Raw genomic sequence first — 22,452 nt, forward strand, 5'->3', positions numbered from 1 at the left:
TAGGCATAACCACTGCTATTATCGAAAGGCTCAGGAGATGGAAGTCTACGTATGAAAAATGTACCTTCTCTCAGAGGAAACAAACTGTAGACATGGAGTAATATGAAATACTAATGCTAATAAATACCCAGCTTAATTGGTAAGAATTAGAGTTTCACCTGGTGTTCAAATTAAATCAGGAAGAATTTTTGAGGCTTGTTTCAGATATTGCAGAGAAGGTCATATTAATAAGGCTATTAGAATGGCTATTAGAGTTTGAGGTAAAAAAAAAAAGACATGCTGTTATTAGTTTTTATACCATTTGGTGATAGACTGTGAAAGCATCTAGTTTCTATAGTAATAGATGCCTTTTAAATTAATCTTTCCTGAGAAATGGACCTTTCCATATATTTGACAGCATGACTACTCTGTTGACTGACTATACAAAGTCCCTCCTGGAGGTAGGTAAAGTGTTAACAGAAACACTTCCTCTCAGAAAAACAGAGGAGGTCACCCAGAAACTGATGATCCACCTGGGAGTAGAACCTAGAAGGCTGGGCCTCAGTCTACATGCTGTATTGATTGGGACTTCCTCTACAAGTTCCTGTTGTTGATCTTTATTTTGCTGTTGTTTGTTTTCTTTTTTGGTCTCTTAGTTGTTTCTCTTCTTTCCCCCACGTTTTCCTTCACTGAAAAACCCTTTACCTCCTCCAGTCTTGCCATTGTTTTTGTTCAGTGACACACAAGGATATTCATTGTTCATGGTGGAAGTCCTAAAGGCCTCTCTGACTTCACTTTAAGAACTGTGCAGGTGAAACTCAGCTGTTGAGGACTTTTTCCCCCCTGACAATAAAAATGTTTGGTCTCAAGCCTGTAAGTTGGAAGCAGTGGCTCCTGCTGGGCTGAAATCCTTGGAATCAGGATGTCGTTGGGCTGATGGTAGGTGGGCTGTGTCACAGGGCTGATGGCTTGTATACCTACAGGAGGAGTTCTCTGGCCACACCGTTGGTACAGCAGCTCCTTCCAGGCTCATTCATGGAACAGGCATGGCGGCAGTCTTGGAGAAGAGTGCCAGCCCCGGTCAGAGGTAATTTTGTACTGCAGAAAGGTGAAGACCAGTAGGAAGCTCCCATAAGGACCAGGGGAGGGATGAGGGTGGATAAGATGGGGAGACACAGTGGGGGAAATTAAGACCTCTGTTAAAGACATATTTACATAATATATATGCTTCAATGTATATTTCATCTAGTCCAATCATCAGTGACTCAGCTAAACTAATGTTATACGTCTGTGAACATTTGTACTTAATCTCAGTTATCATCATTACCTGCCCTCCTGACAAATCATTGTGCTAGTTTCCCTTGAGCAAAGGGAACATAATGACAGGCTACTTTTGTATCTGGCCCCAATTCCTTTTTCAAAGGAATTAGAAATCTCTTTCCATAAGACCATGCTCTGCAGGAAGTGAAAAGGTGGTCTATTGTTTCCCACATGTCAGAAAATGAATGGATTCCTATTTCTCTTAGCAATGCCAACCTAGTACAAAGCACTAGATCATGATCTTGCTGCCAGTAAGATGTGACTGTGTATCCCTTTCACCCAGGCCAGAGCTGTGGCTACTGAATTAGCACTCCAAGAAGTGCTATTTAGAGCTCAACACCCTTGTTTGCCACTGGAAAGACGGGATTCTCTCTAGGGGGACAACTTGTTATGCAGTGTCAGTTAGGTTTACTGGGTACATTTGAGATTATTGGTATTCCCTTTCATGTCATGAAGAACCTGACAAAAGCTGGTAAGGTAAGAACATCAGCTATACAAGTATATGTTCTCCAGTTCTGGAGCTTTGTCTAACTTTTTTGATAAGCACATCCTGGTAAAAGTAAAGTGGTAATTAAGTATTGGACTGCAGAATAATAGTGGTACTAATTATTTCTGTGAGCCTTCTGAATTAGCCTTAGACAATTGGCAGTGTAAAGAATAACAGAAGGAAAGTGAGATACCTCAAGAGGTCCCAAAGTAGGTTTGACATTGTGTTAGTCCTAGTAACTATAGTTGTAGACTGTGACATAGCTAAAATACTCAAGAGCATCTAAGGATAGCTAATAAACTACAGCACATTCTAATGGTCATAATGAAACCATATATAGTAAAAGCTGTCAAGTGTCCACTTAAGGAGAAATAGGAAAAGTTCAAACAAATGCTTATGGAAAACGGCAATTTAATATTTTGAAGATTACTAAGAGTAATTTAGACCATCATTTTAATTGTTTTGAAGATTGTATTAATTACAATTAAATACATTTTAATTGTATTTGAAGAGGTTGCTAGGAAGTTTATAAAATAGGATTTTAAAGTTTTATTATAGAGCTTTTTTCTAAATGTAGATTATACATTGTAATTTTGGCTTATAAATTCCATTTTTGTGATAGTAGAAAACAATTTTCATAGTTAATTTTTTGTAGTTTGAAAGCTTCTGAATTTTTTACTTTATTTGATATAGTTTCACACTTGAGATTCTGCTATCTTCTGATCACATAAAGGGAAGTCAGTGTTATTCTACCATTCTATAAAATCTATCTAGGTAGTAATAGGTACATTTCTTACCAAATAGTTGAGTTTTGGGACTTGTGACCTTTAAAATAAAGATTATCATAAAATAACTTATTACCTTTAATAAATAATATTACTCAAATATAGGTAGTTATTTAACTTACTCTGTTCTGCTTTCCATTTATTTCTTAAACTATTTTTTAAAAAATATATGCATTTTTATTGATTTCAGAGAGGAAGGGAGAGGGGGAGAGAGCGATAGAAACATTAGTGATGAGAGAAAATCACTAATTGGCTGCCTCCTGCACGCTCCTTACTGGGGATCAAGCCCGCAATCTGGGCATATGCCTTTGACCGGAATCAAACCCGGGACCCTTTGGTTGACAGGTGGACACTCCTTCACTGAGCCAAACCAGCTAGGGTTGCTTTCCATTTATTCATGTTTCCTTAGTTTCATACATTGTTAGACTTAAAAAGAATAATGAATTTGGGAATAGAAACTGCCAAATAAATTGGAGAATCTAAATTTTTTTCTGATCTTCATAATATTTTTAGCTCTAAATATTTTATTGCAACCCTTATTATTTTAATTATCTTGTAAACTTTAACATATTTTATAATGTGAAGTTTCATGTTGATTTAAGGGTAATCCTTTATGTTGGTTAGAAGTCAGGATCCCATGAATTGCTATTGAGTTAATTTTTTGTTTTTAGAAACAAAATCCCATAGGTTTAATTTTTGTTTATGGAAAGTAAAAATGATTGGATATGATTTGAAAATTCTTCAATACTGTTGCTACTTAGGCAAGAAATAAAATGCTACATTCCATTTAAGCAAATATGAGAATCCCATCTCCCCAGTGACATCCAATGCCTTCTTCCAAGTTACTGATTGGTGTGACCTATTCAGAGCTGTTATATATGTTGAGTTCAGACTGGCAGGATTTCTAGTTCAGGATGCTTACACTGCATGCCCTCCCCGCCCCACCATAGCAATGCTTTTATCAAGGAAAGGAGGTATAAAAACTAAAGGGAATCCATTAAACCATTTACAACATTGAGATCTGTATCTTATTTAAAGAATTTGAAGAAATTAGGGAAAATAGCATAGTTGTAGATTATAAAATATTAAACTTGCATTTACTAATTCTTTGGTATAATTAATTGATAGCTATTGATGGTAAAACCCTTTCACTAATATAATTGGCTTAAATTTGAAAATAATTTGTTCTTTAGATGTCATTAAAACAGGCTTCCTGCTTTCTTAACTTTTTAATGATTTTCTTTTTTTGCATGAGCTTTTAAATTAGTCTCTCCCGTCTATGCTTATTAAAGTACCAGTCATTTGTGAACTGACTTTTATAGTAAGGGTAGAACTGTGTAAGAAAGTGAATGACATGGTTAGTGCATGAAGACAAGCTATTAGAGGGTTTTGGTTGTATATTACACAGTGTGACTGGTTCTTATCTAAAAGTTAGTATACTGTGTTTAATCTTTCTTTATGTAAAAGTGAATCACTAATTTCACTTATCTTAAAATATTTTAATAGTTGAGATTAATAATCATGGTTTTTATGAGGATTTTGAAGCTTTGTGTCAAGACCATATTTTTGACAATATCAGAAGCTTTTAATAAGGTGCTTGCTGCTGAGCTAATGATACGCTTTTGGTAGTATTTCTTATACCTATCTTCAATAGACATATTCAGGGTAGTGTGAATGTAATAATCAAGCCTCAATCAAACCATACTTAGTATGACAAATATTGCATTATACTGTAATTTAGGTATTCATGCTTCTGATAAAGGGCTTAATTCGACTCCTTGAGGAACCGGGAAAACACCGTTGATTTTATACTGGGATGCAAAGTAGCAGCCATTTATAGTGCAAGATATAAATCACTTCCTAATTAAAATTATATCAAGAGAAATTAAGAATCTTATGGCCTTATATGTAATGGTACACAATCTTAAGTGTAAAATTATATTTTGTATCAATTCTGTTCCTGTGCATGGGTCTCTGGGCACAAAAATCTTTGCAGCTAATCTTAATAGAATCAGATAATATTGACTTTTAAAATTTCTCTTAATTTCTTTCTGTAGGAACATTGCAGTGGGCTAAACTACTTATTCTGGATATAATTTATTTATTTTTGTTTTCCCTTTTAAGAAAATGTCAAAGAAATTTTTGGACAGACTATTGTTCATCATCATATCCCTTTTAACTGGGACTGTGAATTTATTCGACTGCATTTTGGGCATAATCGGAAGAAGCATCTTAACTACACAGAATTCACACAGTTTCTCCAGGTGAGCTGAGTTTTCATAACTGGTGTAAATATATCTCATTCCTCCTTCACCTCGTTTCCTTTAAGTTTTACTAAGTTTATTATAAAAACTAGCAATCCCCTAGGGTATTTTATCTCCCAGAAGCAACATTTTAAGACTTTTATAATTGTTTCTTTCAGTACTTACTTCCATAGCTTTAAATAATAAACTTGTGCTGACATTTCTACTTCAAAATTTTTCACTTATAGGTATTTTTTTTATTGAATTTGAACTATGGAAGATTAGTAATTACTTCTTTCATCTCTTCCTCTCTACCACAGACTTGAAATTTTCTGTGTCTCCCTACCCCCATCTTATGAGTCTACTTAGATCAATATCATATTTGAATTACTATAATTTTGTAAACACTATGCATGACTAAAATGATCACTTAGAGTTTCTAGTTTTTCTTATTTGTTTCATTTTCTATGTATTAATGTAATTCTCAAACTTTGCCTGTTATTAAAATCTCATTTTAATATGTTTAAAACACATTAGGTATTCTATCAATTTCATCTTCTGAGAGCTCTCCAGGAGCTTTCTTTCTTTTTTAAAAAATTGAGGTAAAATTCACTTAACATAAAATTAACCATGTAAAAGTGCACAATTTAGTGGCATTTAGTGCATTCACAGTGTTGTAGAACCACCACCTCTAATTCAAAAACCTTTTCATCACCCCAGAAGAACACCCTGTACCCATTAAGCTGTCACTCCCCATTCCTGTCTCTCCCCAGCCCCTGGCAACCATCAATCTACTTTCTGTCTCTGTGGATTTACCTACTCTGAATATTTCCTATACAGTTGACCCTTGGACCACACGGGTTTGAACTGCACAGGTCCACTTATATATGAATCTTTTTTTAGTAAATATGTACTACTATAAATGCATATTCTCTTCCTTATGATTTTCTTACTGACATATTCTTTTTCTCTAGCTTACTTTATTATAAGACTACAGTATATAACACATAACATATAAAATATGTGTTAATTGACTGGCTATGTTATTGGTAAGGCTTCTCATCAACTGTAGTCTATTAGTAGTTGGGAATTTTTGACTGTGAGGAGTTGGTGCCCCTAATCCTATGTTATTCAAGGGTCAACTATAAATAGAATTAAGGATTATCCATGTTGTAGCAGGTATTAATACTTTTCTTTTTATGTCAGAGTATTATTCCATTGTATGGATATACCATATTTTAATCCATTCATTAGTTAATGAACCCTCTGTTGTTTTCACCTTCTGGCTATAGTGAATAGTGCTGCTATGAATATTGGTATACAAATTTTTGTTTAAATACCTATTTTCAAATCTTTTGTGTATATCCCTAGGAGTGCAATTGCTGGGTCATATGGTAATTTTATGTTTAACTTTTTGCTTCATGGTCGGAAGCTGGACTTTGTTCTCCATGCATAGCTGTCAGCCTGTGATCTCCCTTCAGCTTCATACTGGGGAATCCATTTGCCTTTCTGTTATGTTGAATCTCCATGTGCTGGATTTCATCTCTCCTTTTATTATGGTTTATTTCTTCTTTTTGGTGGAGCACTTCCTGCAAGGGCTTCCTGAGGAAAGTAAGTAATTTTTCGTGAGACTTTTCATATGAAAACCTTTGCTCAATTATTAAACTTAGATTGGCTGGGTGTAGAACTCAAGTAGGAATTTATTTTTCTCCTAATTTTGAAAACATTCCTCACTTGTTTTCTGGCATCCAGTGATGCCACTGAAAAGTCCAGTGCCATTCTTATTCTTGATTCTGTTTTGAAATCTTTTTTTCCCTCACTCTGGGAAGTTTTAAAATTTTTTTCCCTTCCTAAAGTATTTTGAAATTTCGCAGTGATATTCCTTGATGTGAGTTTATTTTTATTCATTATGCTGAGCATTCAGTGGGCTTTTTAAATTTGAAAAATTATGCCCTTCAGTTATAGAAAATATTCTTATTTATTCCCTCCTATTTTCTTCCTTTCTAAAACTAGTAAATATATTAAATGTATGATCCTTTAGTTTTCTTTCTTATTTTCCTTCTGAACCTTCAATTCAGTTTTCAATTTTTATTATATTTCTAGCATTCAGGAACTCTTTTTGGTTTTCTGAATGTTTCTTTTTAAAAATAGCATACATACTATGCTTCTTTTGTAGATGTACTATTGTTTTATTTCTTCAGAGATATTAAAGACAGGGTTTTTTGTTGGTGTTTTTAAAGTTTTCTTTTCCCTCTAAGTGCGTTTCTTCTAAATTTCTCTTTGTCTGGGTCTGTTTTTTATGTTAGTGGCTTTTCTCATATGTCTGATATTCCTTGATCCTTATCTCATATTTAAGACTGAATCTTACTTGAAGCTTTTGGTTCATGGTAGGACTTAGTTAACTCTGGGCCTGACTGTGAAGTTCTCTGGCTGGGCTGTTGTATTGGGGAACCTCTAATGTCTGCATGTTCAGGTCTTTTCTTTTGAATTGGGTAATCAGAGAGTAATCATCTGGCCTCCCATCTGGATTATTAGGTCTGGATTTTAACATTCTGGCTGCGAAGACCACAATCAGTATGAAGATGGACTTTCGTTTACTTACCTCTTTTCAACCTGGTCTTATAGTACCTATTCTGTATCCTCCATTAAACTCTCCAGGCAGTGAACCTCCAGCCTTTTGCCAAGGATGGGAAAGGACAAAGGTGTAACTCTGGTGCAGTAAGGCAAGCAATTAGTTGCTTTTTAAACAGGCTTTCATCTAAGCCTCCTGTTTTCGTCTTAACCTTCACTGTCACATCCAACAGTACTAGTCCGCCAATTTACGAATCTCTTGGGGGCCTATCCTGTACTTTGGATTGCTTTTTGGCTTTCTCTATTTCTAGTTTTCTTGGTTCTGTCAAGTCGTTTGTCACTTGCCCTTCTTCTCTCTAATCTTAAAAACATAGTTGCTGTCTTCTCCTTTTCTGTTCTCTTTATTCTTGAGTTTTTGTTTGTTTGCCTTTTGTTCTTTTACTATGATTTTGTGAAGCATGGAATTTTGGAAGACAGCCATATATTTCTGAAGTTCTGCTACTTTCATCTCATAGCTATGTGAAATGCATTTCCAAGTGCACAAGACCTTTAGCTTTAGCAAAATTTCCTTTCTTTATCATTTTCCTCAGTTCCCCTATTCAACTTTTCAATTTAGAAAAGGAAAGTAAGTAATTTTTCATGAGACTTTTCATATGAAAACCTTTGCTCAATTATTAAACTTAGATTGGCTGGGTGTAGAACTCAAGTAGGAATTTATTTTTCTCCTAATTTTGAAAACATTCCTCACTTGTTTTCTGGCATCCAGTGATGCCACTAAAAATAAAAAAGACTTATTTTTATTTTATCATTTATTTAATGGAATATTTATCTTTTTAGATAAAGTATCTTTGTAGAGTATCCTCATTTTATCTTTTAAAAAATTTTTTTAAATATATTTTATTGATTATTTTACAGAGAGGAAGGGAGAGGGATAGAGAGTTAGAAACATAAATGAGAGAAACATTGACCAGCTGCCTCCTGCACATCCCCCACTGGGGATTTGCCCGCAACCAAGGTACATGCCCTTGACCAGAATCGAACCTGGGACCCTTCAGTCCGCAAGCTGACGCTCTATCTACTGAGCCAAACCGGTCAGGGCCTTATTTTATCTTCTATAAGCTCAGGGTATTATTTTTTTTCTCATTAGGGTGATCACAGTTTGAAAACTATTATCTTTTAGGTGTGGGTATTTGTACAACCAGTGCTTGTTCTTAGACTTTCAATGTTAGTCCCTACCTGACTGACCTTGTAAAGTGTTCAAACTTGAAAAGTTGAAAATATTATATATTTCCTAAGATAGCTTTCTCTCATTGTTGGTTCCTTTGCATTTACTGAAGATATATTATCTATTTTACTCTGATGTTTTTTTTTTTGTTTTTTTTTTTTTAAATATATTTTATTGAGTTTTTTTACAGAGAGGAAAGGAGAGAGATAGAGAGTCAGAAACATAGATGAGAGAGAAACATTGATCAGCTGCCTCCTGCACACCCCCCACTGGGGATGTGCCCACAACCAAGGCACATGCCCTTGACCGGAATCGAACCTAGGACCCTTCAGTCCACAGGCTGACGCTCTATACACTGAGCCAAACAAGCTAGGGCTTAATATATTTTTTATTGATTTCAGAGAGAGGGATTTTTTTAAATATACTCTGATGTTTTAATTATACTACATAAACTGAGAGTTTTATATATGTGGCTTCTTCTTTCTTTGTGTTGCTTCTCATTTTGAAGTTCTTAATTTCAATTTTTAAAACTTTATTTTGAAAGACTTCAAATAATTTCAAGAGTAGGATAATCAACTCTATGTACCCATCAGCCAACTTCAACAATTAGGAGCTGTTGGCCAATCTTGTTTTATTTGTACTCCCCACCCTGCCCCACAACTGGATCATTTGGAAGCCAGTCCCATACACTCCATAATTTTATCTCTGATACTTCAGAAACATATATTTTAAAGATCCATGAAATTCAACTGTTGATCTAATAAAAAATGGAAAATCTATTACAATGAAGATTCTGCTTTGTTTTTACTATAAAGGTCCACATTTTCTTTAGTACTGAGTATCATTAATAAGTCTTAATCATGCCCATGGTTGGCACTGTATATTTCTGAGAGCCGAAGACATATGCATGAAGAAAACAGAAACATAAAAAATGATATAAAGGCCAAAACCGGTTTGGCTCAGTGGATAGAGCGTTGGCCTGCAGACTGAAAGGTCCCAGGTTCGATTCCGGTCAAGGGCATGTACCTGGGTTGCGGGCACATCCCCAGTAGGAGATGTGCAGGAGGCAGCTAATCGATGTTTCTCTCTCATCGATATTTCTAACTCTCTATATCTCTCTCCCTTCCTCTCTGTAAAAAATCAATAAAATATATATTTTTAAAATGATATAAAGAAGGAGACAAAAAAGAATGAACGAGGGCCCTAACCAGTTTAGCTCAGTGGATAGAGCATTGGCCTGTGGACTCAAGGGTCCCAGGTTCGATTCCGGTCAAGGGCATGTACCTTGGTTGCGGGTACATCCCTAGTGGGGAGTGTGCAGGAGGCAGCTGTTCGATGTTTCTCTCTCATTGATGTTTCTAACTCTCTATCCCTCTCCCTTCCTCTCTGTAAAAAATCAATAAAATATATTTAAAAAAAAAAGAATGAGCGAGGAAGGGAAAACATACATAAGAGAGAGAGTGGGACCTGTGTTTGCTTCTGATGCTGCTCTGGAATATCCTTTCCATGGGGAACACTTTCTTTCAAGCATATTTTAAGGTTGAAATAGAGATGGAAAATTCCTAGTTCATTTGAACGGTGATGGGTGGTTGGAGCTAAGGTGATAGGAAGATGGAGTGAGAAGGGGTGAAAATTCACAAATATGTGGCGATTAAACAACATGCTTCTGATAATAAATGGGTGGTAGAGGAAGTCAAAAGGAAAAGGAAAAATACTTTGAGACAGATGAAAATGGAAAAAGAAGAACCTACCAAAAAATATAGGATGCAGCAAAAGCAGTTCTAAGAGGGAAGTGTATTGTTATAAGCACCCATATTAAGAAAAAAGAAAGATCTCAAACCTACCTTTACACCTCAAGGAACTAGAAAAAGAGAATAAACTAAGCCCAAAGTCAGAGAAGGAAGGAACAAAGATCAAAGCAGAAATAAGTGAAATAGAGACAGAAAGATAGAAAACATCAGTAAAGCTATAAGCTGGCTTTTCAAAAAGATAAGCCCTGGCTGGTGTGGCTCAGTTGGTTGGAGTGTCATCCTGTGCACTGACGGCTCATGGGTTCAACTCCTGGTCAGGCAGAACCTATCGATGTTTCTCTCTCTCTCCCTCCCCCTTCCTCTCTAAAATCAGTAGAAAGCATATCCTTGGGTGAGGATCAAAAATTTTTTATTTTAACTTCCGGACCAGATAGCTTCACTGGTGAATACTACCATTTAAAGAAGAATTAGTACAGATTATTCTCCAACTCTTCTCAAGAATAGAAGAGGAGGGTACACTTCTTCCACATTCATTTTGCAAGACCAGTATTATCCTGATACCAAAGTCAGAGAAGGACACTGCAAGAAAAGCGTATTATAGGCCAATATTCCTGATGAAGATGCAGATATCTTCAACAAAATAGTAGCAAGCCGGATTTAATAGTATTAAAAGGATCATACACCATGATCAAGTGGTATTTATTCCTGACATGCAAAGATGGTTCAACATATGCAGATCATTGAATGTGATAAACCACATTAACAAAATGAAGGATAAAAATCATATAATCATCTCAATAGATATAGATGCAGAAAAAGCATTTGACAACATCCAACATCCATTTAAGGTAAAAACTCTCAGCAAAGTGGGGATAGAGGAAACATACTATAACATAATAAAAACCGTATATAGCAACCCCACATATGACATACGTGAAAAGCTGAAAGCTTTTACTCTAAGATCAGGAACAAGACAAGGATGCCTACTCTTGCCACTTTTATTCAAAAAGTATTGTAAATCCTAGCTAGTATGATTAGGCAAGAAAAAGAAATAGGAGGCATCCAAATTGGAAAGGAAGAAGTAAGATTATTTCTTTTTGCAGATGGTATGAAAATCCTAAAGACTGCACACACACACACACACACACACACACACACACCTGTTAAAACTAACCCACAATTCTAGGAAAGTTGCAGGATACAAAATCAATATATAAAACTCATTGCATTTCTATACACTAATAAAGTATTGGAAAGAAAAATTAAGAAAATCCCATTTATAAAAAGACAAAAAAGGATAAGATATTTAGGAATAAATTTTACCAAGGAAGTGAAATATCTGTTCACTGAAATCTGTAAGGTATTGATGAAAGAAATTGAAGAAGACACACATAAATGGAAAGATATTCTGTGATCATGGATTGAAACAATATTGTTAAAATGTTTATACCACCAAAGCAATCTATAGATTCAACACAATCCCTATCAAAATTCCAATGGCTTTTTTCACAGAAATAGAACATTTATGGAGCCACAGAAGTCCCCAAATAGCTAAAACAATCTTGAGAAAGAACAAAACTAGAGGCATTACACTTCCTGAATTTAAACTATATTACAACATGATAGTATTCAAAACAGCATGGTATTGTCATAAAAACTGACACATGCTAGTAAATCAATAGAACAGAATAGAGAGCCCAGAATAAGCCTCTGCATATATGGTCAATTTTTTACAAAGGCGCCAAGACTATACAGTGAGGAAAGGATAGTCTCTTCAATAAGTGATGTTGGGAAAAATGGATAGTCACATGTGAAAGAATGAAACTGAACTATCCTACACTATGTACAAACATTACCTCAAAATGGATGAAAAACATGAACATAAAGACCTTAAACTAACCTCCTAAAAGAAAATGGTAAACTCTTGTTATTGATATTTTGAGTTTGACACCAAAAGCAGAGGCAACAAAATCAAAATAAACAAGTGAGACTACAGTAAACTAAAAAGCTTCACAGCAAAGGAAGCCATCAACAAAACAAAAAAGCAATAATGGGAGAAAATATTTGCAAACCACATATCTGATAAGGGGTTAATGTCCAAAATATACAAGAAGCTCATACAATTCAGTAGCAAAACAACCCCAAAACCAAGATAACCTAGTTAAAAAATTGGCAAGGTACCTGAATCAACATTTTTCCAAAGACATACAAATGACCAACAGGTACATGAAAAGTTGTTCAGCATCACTAATACTCAGGGAAATACAAATCAAAACCACAATGAGATGCCACCTCACACTCATTAGGATGGCTATTAGAAACAAAACAAAGAAACCAAAAAACACCACACCAGAAACCAAGTGTTGGGAAGATGTGGAGAAAAGGTGATATTTGTACACTGTTGGTGGGGATGTAAACTGGTAGAGCCACTATGGAAAACAATATGGAGGTTCCTCAGGAAGTTAAAAATAGAACCACCATATGATCCAGAAATTCCACTTCTGTGTAAATATGCAAAGGAAACAAATCCCTGTCCCAAAGAGAGATCTGTACTCTGATGTTTATTACAGCCAAGGTACAGACACTTAAGTGAGTATCGACAGATGAATAGATAAGGAAATTTTTTACACACAGAGGAATATTATACACTGTGGATGAGCTTCGAGGGCATTATGCTAAGTGAAATAAACTGGACAAATATTGCATGGTATCACTTATATGTAGAATCAAAAAAATGTTGAACACAGAAACAGAGTAGAAAAGTGGTTGCCAGTGACTTGGCGGGGAGGGGGGTGGATAGGGAGAGGATGGAAAAGGGTGCAAACTTTCAGGTATAAGATAGAGATAGGTCTGAGGATCTAGTGTATAACATGGTGACTGTGGTTGATAATATTGGGTGTGTATGCATACATTTTTTGATGGCTCAATGATTTTTTAAGAAAATTATCCCATTGGAATTAATAATTAAAGTATGCATACATTTTTTGGAACACCCTGTGTACTATATTGTATAATTGAAATTTGCTAAGAGAGTAGAACTTGTGTTCTCATAAAAAAAGATAAATATATGAGGTGATGGATGTGTTAGTTAATTTGGGAATCCTTTCACAATGTCTATATATATGAAATCATCAAATTGTACACTTTAAATACAATTTTGTTTGTCAATTATACCTTAATAAAGTTGCAATTTTTAAAAAAAGTAAAGGAGGGGAGAGAAAACTTTGTCAAGTCATGCTGGTTGGTTATTACCATGTACTGTTTTTCTTTCATATGTATTTACCAGTTGAATTTTAGTTTCCCCACTTCTATTGCTATTTTCAAGACACCTGCTAGGGTAACTTTAATGTCTTTGAATTATTGAGATATTGCAAGAGGGTATGAAAATATTTAAATAAATTAGTAAATAGGTGAGACTTCAACCAAAAACTATATTAAATGTCAGAAAAAGGTAAAGCAACATTTGTAGGCTTTTATAAATAAATGAAAATGACAATATTTAATTGTATCTAAAAATAATATTTTAGTACTTACATATGAATATTATTTCCATAGTTGCAAATTGTGTGAAAATGGCATTCAACAGCACCATTATTATGTTGTGGTAACAGATTTATTTGGATTATGTAGCAGGTCCTTAGGGCAGAAATGTTGAAATTTTGACTTTTGTATAGTACTAAAGGTATTGCTGCCACATTTTATTGTTTCTGTGGATATCACTTATCACAAAATTTGGCTGTTCAATAGTTCAAAAGTTCAGAGATCTTCTGGATTGTTTTACAGTTTATGAGTAACTGCCCAAAGTTGGATGGAGTAAGTGATAGCTGAACACAGGTCATGTATTTTGTTATTCATACCTTTCATGTTAGAACTACAGTGGGTCCCTGGACAATGTGGAACTAAGAGCACCAATCTCCACGCAGTTGGAAATCCACATACAGCTTTTTCAGTCTTCCCTCAGTATTCAAGGAGGATTAGTTCCAAGGCCCCTGCCAATATAAAATTCTAAGAATGCTCAAGTCCCTTACATAAGATGGTATAAAACAATGAGTACAGTTGGCCCTCCACATCCATGGATTCCCAAACACAGATCTGTGGTTGGTTGAATTTGCCAGTGTAAAACCTGGGGATACAAAGGGCTGACAATATATTTATTGAAAACATTTGCATATAAGTGGAACCACGTGGTTCAAACCACATTGTTCAATGGTCAACTGTACTTACCAGCGTTTCTCACTAAACTTATTTTTAAATTGTTCGAAAAACGGTCTCTAATTTATTGAGATTGGGGGGTGGGCTGACTTTGATTGCAACATATAGAAATAGAAAAACTTAAAATGAATCTAAACTTATAATTCAGGAAGTACTCTTGGATGTTAGGAATGCCTTCAAGCAGGAGAGAATAAATTATTACTTAATTAACAGACTTAAAACACTGGAAATATACTCAACTTGTTTTTAGTGATGAAAACTTTTCAAACAAATGAAGATTTCCCCTCCTCTTCCGTTTTCTTCATTGCCATGCTGTGATCCCTTTTTTCCTGAGCAGTAATATGTAGTACATTTTCAGGAAAATTGGCTTTTCAAAAGAAAGTAAAAGTGCTGTAAATTCAGAGCTGGACATACTTCATTTCTGTAGTAAGTGCATGTAGCAAAAGGATGTCTGTGCTTCCTTTCCAAAACATACACTCGGGTTGTACTTGAACCACTCTAATGCGCTATTTCTAACTTTTCGCTTCAGGAGCTACAATTGGAACATGCAAGACAAGCCTTTGCACTGAAAGACAAAAGCAAAAGCGGCATGATTTCTGGTCTGGATTTCAGTGACATCATGGTTACCATTCGGTCTCACATGCTTACTCCCTTTGTGGAGGAGAACTTAGTTTCAGTAAGTAAAAGCAAGTACTTCAGCTTTCTACTTCCTTAAACCTTTGGAATCACTGGGTCCTGGATTGCCTCCCTGGACCCACCTGACTCAACTATTCTGATGTTATTTGGTTGGTAGAAGGTAAACAGGTAGGGGTAATGGTGAATAGCCTTCCCCAGATCATAGCAGAGCCACCATCTTGTTCTCAGATATTCCAATTGTTTATTTCCGTTTACTTAGTCCAACTACAGAATACAAGGAAGTTCGTAGACAAGGATGTGCAATTACTTTTTCCAGTGGGCAGTAGCTCTCCTTTTTCCATCCCCCAGACTCCCAAAGCCTTGCTGTAAGGATGGCTCCTTCCTTTGTTGCCTGCAGGGTGCTGTTTGCTAGAGGGATCATCATTGGCCTCTACTCTGTTTTAACAACCATGGCCATGGCAGAAGGTATGGGGGAAATATGTGGGTGTCAGCCTCTGTGGCTCACTCCTCTCTCTGCCCCTTCACCTGTGTGTCAGTCTGCATGGACCAGACAGTTTTTTGTTCCATAAAAACTGCTAATCTCTATAAAGTAATCATCTGGGCCAATAGCACACTGATGTCATCCACTTCCTCACAAAGAATGGTGAAACTTTCCTCACTTCCCAGTTGTCTTGTTCATGCGTTGTACTTATGTATAGGTTTTTGATTGCTGCTTGTTTTTAATGGAGGAAAGCCAATGAATGCTTTTGTTGTTTCAGCTGAAGATCATTATCTCTGATTTAGACTGGGGTAGAAAGATCAACTTCTGTTCTTTTTCTTCAGTGAATTTGAACATGGAGCATGTCACTTTCTCCTACACATTTCACCTCCTTGACACCCATCTCCCACTCCCTTACCCTCACCTCAAAGCCCGGTCAAAAAATGAAAGGGAGGAAGAAAAAAAAGTGAGAGGGAGGAAAGAAGTGGAGAAGAAGAGAAAATCCTCAAGAGAACTTATTGAGTGCCTTACAGTGAAGGAACCCACTTAATCTTGTCCATTTAGGTTGATATATTAAATAATTTGCTTTTGGATCACTGGTATCCAAATTCAGACTAATACAAATATCTATATTTGGGTTAAGGCATGTATGTGTATGAGGGGTGGTAAGGTTGCCACTCTGGTATTTCCATAAGTGTTTATTTGAGTTTTTAATAGATAATGTTTTCAGTCATGTGGGTTCCTGTGATTCCTGGCTTAGAAATTAGGCTTTGCAAACTATAAAAAGTATTTATTTTTTAGTTTATGGCCAAATAGTAGGGCAGAGGGAGAAATTGCCTCCTCACCCTGCAGAGGTAATGAAGGCCACATTACCTCCATCCCTCCCCAGCATGAGAGCCTTTTTTAAGCTCTTCCATCAAAGATATAATTTATAATGAATAAATCCTGTCTAGATTTTATCTGCATTTTTTGGAGTTTTGGGTAGTTGTATCTTTCATGATATAGATTCAGAGCCCAGCACAGGCTGTTAAATATCTTAACTATAACAATGGCCTTAAAAAAAAATAAAAAAGACTAGGAAAGTTGATATAGTTTTAAAATTTAAAGTTACTACTGTTTTTTCTGTATGTGTGTGAAAAAAAAAAAGCAAGTTTTAAAATTGCTCCTTATAGTGTAGTATTGATGTTTGGATTACCCAGAACTAGCAGGAGTTCCATAGTTGAGGGTCTTGAAAATCCTGTTTAAATAACTATTGTTTTTGATCTGCAATAATTATATTTGTTGTTTCTGACCTTATAGGTAGATGAACCATGAAGTCCAACTTCCAGATGTTGCTTTCTTCCTTAAAACCTAAATTACATAGACCTCCCTGAGGGCATGAAAGGCACTGAGTGTTTCAGTAGATACTTTCCTTGTATTTATGGGCTGGTTGTTAATCATTTTAATAAGGAAGACTCCTTTGGATATTCTTTGAGAAAAGTGCAGTGTCCATAAACATGTTTGTTTTGTTTTTGTTTTTTAACTTTTTGTGTTGTGATTTCCTAGGCAGCTGGAGGAAGTATCTCACATCAAGTTAGCTTCTCCTACTTCAATGCATTTAACTCATTGCTGAATAATATGGAGCTTGTTCGTAAGATATATAGCATTCTAGCTGGCACAAGGAAAGATGTGGAAGTCACAAAGGGTAAGACTTCAAATGTATATATTGATTTGAATCTCAGCATTTTCACTTTTTTTTATTTAGGGCATGAGGTTGATCTTAGTTACCATTCTGAAGTCAGATCCAGAAAGTATGTTGCCATGTGTATATGCTTCAGTTGGGCCATAATGGTCTCCAAAAATCCAGGTGGATTTAATGGGATGCTGAGGTCAGAAATGGAAAAGTGGCTTTGACAGTTTTGAAAAGAACCTTGGCCCAATCTGTCAAACAGGTCAGTGGCACTGTGGCAGCAGCTTGTTTGTACTAGGAAGGAGTTGCCACGGAGAGAAGGGCAAGCCCATGCCTTTTGCTGAGTGGTAGTAGGACGTTTTAGGTGACTGGAGAACAGCCAGTTCTTTTATTTTGTAACTCTGAAGACCAAGGTGAATAAACAAGATAAAAAGATTTTCAATAGATTGTTTTATCTTTGAAGTTAATTTATCTTTGTTTGTTTTTGCTGTTTCATAATCATAACATTTTCTTTTGCTAGCTTTCAGAATTTTGTAGTTATACTAGAGGCCTGGTACAAGAGATTTGTGTACTTGGGGGGTTCCTTAGCCCGGCCTGTGCCCTCTTGCAGTCCAGGAGCCCTCAGGGGATGTCCGACTGACAGCTTAGGCCCTCTAGGGGGAGTGGGCCTAAACCGTCAGTTGGACATCCTTAGTGTTGCCACAGAGGTGGGAGAGGCTCCTGAGAGGCTCCTGCCACTACTGCCACGCTCACCAGCCATGAGCCCGGCTTCTGGCTGAGCGGCACTACCCCTGTGGGAGTGCATTGACCACCCGGGGGCAGCTCCTGCGTTGAGCATCTGTCCCCTGGTGGTCGGTGCGTGTCATAGCGACTGGTTGTTCTGCCATTTGGTAGATTTGCATATTAGCCTTTTATTATACAGGATAGTTAAATTTGGGAATTTAAATTCAGTTTTAGATTTTAAAAATAATACTAAAATGCCTTTAGTTACAGTTTATAATTGGTTAAGGTAGAAGTTTGTTGCATTTTAAGACTCTTTTAAGGTTTGAAAATATTTTTTTTTCTTCTAGAGGAGTTTTCCCAGAATGCAATACGCTATGGACAAGTCACCCCACTAGAAATTGATATCCTATACCAACTTGCAGACTTATATAATGCTACAGGGTAACTATTCCCATAATTCTTCACGATATTTATTAATAGGACAGTTCTTTTAACATGTGAAGCAGTGGTGTGCTTTCAGTTTATTTAAATAGTAGTTTATTCAGTATATAAATTTCAATAAAGAAAGAAAGTCAGATATTAGAAATGGAATGAGGGAGAGACAGGAAGACAAGCTAAAGGTAAGGGCAAATGGAGGGAGGGGAAGGGAGAGAGAACAAGAGAGGAAGAGAAGGGAGAGGAGAGGAAGAAAAAGGGAGAGCAGAGATGGGAAAAAGTGAGGTAAGAAAAGGGAGTAAGGGATTGTTGAAGGGCATGATAGAGAAATAGGGGAAGGAAGAAAAATGAGAGAGAAGGGGATATAAGTGAGAAGATGTAAGAGAGGGATGGAAAAAATTGGTTTAATCTTGACTCTCTGAAAGTGTTAGGAATTTTGAGAGATTTGTGTAAATTTGCCTGAATTAATAAACTGTGAGATACATGTTCAGGAATCTTAATATTTTGGATTCATTGTGAATGGCCATTTTGGGTCCTGGTTGGAGTGTACTATTTTGTGTTGGAGAGTATTATTTTCCTAAATATGCTGTGACATTATTATCATTTTTACCATCACGAACAAGCTCAGATGTTTATGTCTCTATTTTATAGACTAAACATCCCCAAAGTACATGGAGAATATTTAATGTGCAGTCTTATGCAAATCTAAAAAAAAACTCTTATCTATGGGTACCCAGCAGGACCTGTGGGAAAGGGGACTTATATCTGTTAAGTCATCAGATTTTTTTTCTAGTTGCCTCTAGTAATTAAGTGTAGGAACATCTGAAAAATGGCGTTTAATCCTAGAATTGAGGACTAATAGAAGTTGAGTGTACATGGCTAATTCATTGCCTTCATGCTCCATAATGAATTGCTGAGCTAGAGATGATACTAAATACACCAACCAGTCTTTGGTGCTTGATATAAAATATCAGACCATGTCTCATTCATTTAGAATTCGCATTTTTAGCAAAGGTTTTGAGTCTCCTACATGATAAAAAATGCTTTTAAAAAGTGCTTCTCAAAACTGTATGTGAAGTGACTTTCTAGCATACATATTTTTAAGTAAATTTTTTTGGAATCAGTAGTGTATTCACATGGTTCAAAATTCAGAGTTTAAAAGAGCATTCCAAAAAAGACTCCCTTCTACCTTTTGCCTTTCCTTAAAGGCAACCATCAGTTTTGTGTTTGTCTTTCTCAAGATACCTATGTATTAAGTATGTATACTAAGAGAATACATGTAGTATGTATGAACTGTCAACATCTGTACTTTGCTTCTGCCAGAAATTATTTCTTTACTTTCAATATCTACATTGAAGTCTTTTTAAATTTGTGTACTCCACATCATTTATCTGCAATCTTTTGCTTTATGTTGTGCCAGGCAAGTTCTTTTTTTGCACTATGTGAATAGAGAAATACTATTTTTAAAAAAAAAATTTTTTTGTTTGATTTCAGAGAGGAAGGGAGAGGGAGAGATAGACACATCAGTGATGAGAGAGAATCATTGGCCACCTCCTGCATGCCTCACATTTGGATTGAGCACACGACCTGGGCATATGCCCTGACCAGTAATCAAACTGTGATCTCCTGGTTCATAGGTCGACGCTCAACCACTGAGCCATGTTGGCTGGGCGAGAAATACTGTTTTTAAGTCATAGTTCTCTCCTCCTCCCCGCTTCTTTTTTTTTTTGAAGAAAGATTATCTTAGTTTGAGGAGTTTGTTGGTGTCTAACAGTTGTTTTTCATATTTTTGCCTGAAGGCGCTTGACTTTGGCAGATATTGAGAGAATAGCCCCGTTGGCTGAGGGGGCCTTACCTTACAACCTGGCAGAGCTTCAAAGACAGGTAGGTGTCTCATAAATAGAATCTCTTTTAAAAGTGCTCGAGTTGTATGTATGTGACAGCCTAGAGCTTCTGAATGGTGAAATTTAAAAACAACTTACCAGAAAGAGATTTTACTTAGTTCAAAGATTACCTTTATAGAACTGTGATCCCCTCCTATTTTTATGGAGTAACTAGATTTATGTTTGTGGCTTGTCTTTTAGCTTATTAACATAAGGAAAATAGTGCAAACATATATGGGCTTGCCTTTCTTCTCCATAGAATTACCAGTCTGAATTTTGTCTGGTCACATTTAAAGATTAGTGTTAAGTTCATTTCTATCATTAAACTGATATTTATAGGGTTTTCAAAATACAAAAATTCCTCTAATAAATCTTTCACTGATATTATACCTTACAGATTACAACAGTAGCACAGGAAAATTAACTAATGAACTAGAGAGAAAACCTTGATTGTTAAGTTTTTGGTAAAATATTAGTTATTTAAAATATTAAGGATGATTAAATTAATAGCTCTGAGTCCTATAAAGTTAATATAGCCCCATTTCTGATTTCAAAAATACTATCTTAAAAGGAAAATAAACCCCATGATATTACCTTGAAGAATGAAATGGAACTTTTAAAAAAATAAATCTTGTTTTAAGCAGAAACTCCCACTTCTGTAGCAGTTGGAGGAAGCCTCAGTTGTAGTGATGGTCACATGGCTTTGTGTGGGGAGTGAGGGGAGGAAGGCTATTGCTTGTCCTCCTGGCATTTACCTGCTCTCACAGACATGAGACCTGTGTCCCTGATACCTTAGGAGATTGTGATGACCCGTGAGGCTAGAAGACATTGGGACGTCATGGGGAGAGGGGCAAAGAAGACAGAAGACAAGGAAGGAGGGAATAAAGAAGCTGAATGGGCATGCCACAAAAAGAGCCCGAGTCCACCTTTCTTTAGTGCTGCCACTCTGGTGAAATAGCCCCACGAGCTAGTGCAAGATCAAGGCTCATAAGTTGGTCTGCTGGGGAGTTTTGGTAGGAAATCTTACTTCTACTTGAGCTCCATGAAATGATGATTCTGCCTCTGAAATGAATTAGAATTTCCAGATCTACTTTACATAATAAACAAGAACTTTTATATTCTGCGCAGTAAATTGAAAAGATTACTTTTATATCTACAATTTATGTTAATACTTAGTTTGCTCGGTGTGTAATAGAGCTTCCTGCAGATTAAAATATATCTGTAACCCATTGCAATTTAGCTTTTTTAGTAGCAAAAACCCCTTATCTGCTGCTGTCAAAGTTTATTTCCATTATAAGTTCTCAGATCCTTTAAAAAATAGGTTAATTTATTTCAATTCACTGATTTATAATGAAATTTAACAAAATTATTAAACAGTTGATACCTTGAAATATTTAAATTAAAGAGCTTTTACTGAATTTAATTTTATATTTTATAGTGTACATTTATAAAAATTTTTCTTGAAGTTTGAAAAATTGCATTTCAAAAGGAGCTATTTTTCAGTGTTACATGTCTGTTAATATAGCTTTCCCTGGGGGTGTCCTCATATTTATAATAATGGAATATTTCATTTAGCTTATTAAAGACAGTGTAATGAATTTAAAAATCCCAACTCATTCCTCCTTTCTCAGCCTTTCTGCTGCTCTTACTTTTCATTTTACCTGACTCTCTTGCCTCTAGCAATTTTCCTACAAGTCGTATCTGAAAGCTGTTTTTGTAATCTCTAGCACCCTAATTTTATCTTCATATTTCTTAGTCTTTAGGAAGGTGATATAATTCTGCCATTGGTGTAATTTTTCTTGTAGACAGATTGGAAGGTGATTTGCCTGCCTTCAGTGGGCAGCGCTGATGCCTTTATGCTGGTGTGATGGCCTCAAAGATCTTGTTAGATGCTCGCAAATGGGTAGTGATAAAACTCGCCACCTTCTCTTTACCTGGGTTTCTGATTGACAGCCAGGGTGGTGCTGGAGTGCCTGCTGTGCCTTTTCTCTAACCAGTAGGATGGCACCGGGATCTGGAATCTCCTGAGAACAGGCAGAGCTCCTGGGTATTCTT

At 36.0% G+C, this 22,452-nt stretch overlaps 1 protein-coding gene across 5 annotated transcripts in view; it reads left to right on the forward strand.

Annotated features, from left to right (window-relative positions):
- SLC25A12 (solute carrier family 25 (aspartate/glutamate carrier), member 12) overlaps positions 1 to 22,452 on the forward strand; it is a 171,559-nt gene that overhangs the window by 119,618 nt on the left and 29,489 nt on the right. For 4 of the 5 annotated variants that reach the window (XM_015561985.1, XM_006760630.2, XM_006760629.2 and 1 more), the window contains 5 exons: positions 4,696 to 4,835; positions 15,103 to 15,249; positions 17,233 to 17,371; positions 18,427 to 18,520; positions 20,314 to 20,398. In XM_015561985.1, coding sequence (XP_015417471.1) covers positions 4,696 to 4,835; positions 15,103 to 15,249; positions 17,233 to 17,371; positions 18,427 to 18,520; positions 20,314 to 20,398 — 605 coding nt within the window. Of the gene's footprint in view, positions 1 to 962; positions 1,067 to 4,695; positions 4,836 to 15,102; positions 15,250 to 17,232; positions 17,372 to 18,426; positions 18,521 to 20,313; positions 20,399 to 22,452 lie in introns of all 5 variants that reach the window. The other variant, XM_006760631.2, reaches the window with a different exon arrangement.

Source organism: Myotis davidii, unplaced genomic scaffold (assembly GCF_000327345.1).
Source record: "Myotis davidii unplaced genomic scaffold, ASM32734v1 scaffold370, whole genome shotgun sequence".
Taxonomy (NCBI): domain Eukaryota; kingdom Metazoa; phylum Chordata; class Mammalia; order Chiroptera; family Vespertilionidae; genus Myotis; species Myotis davidii.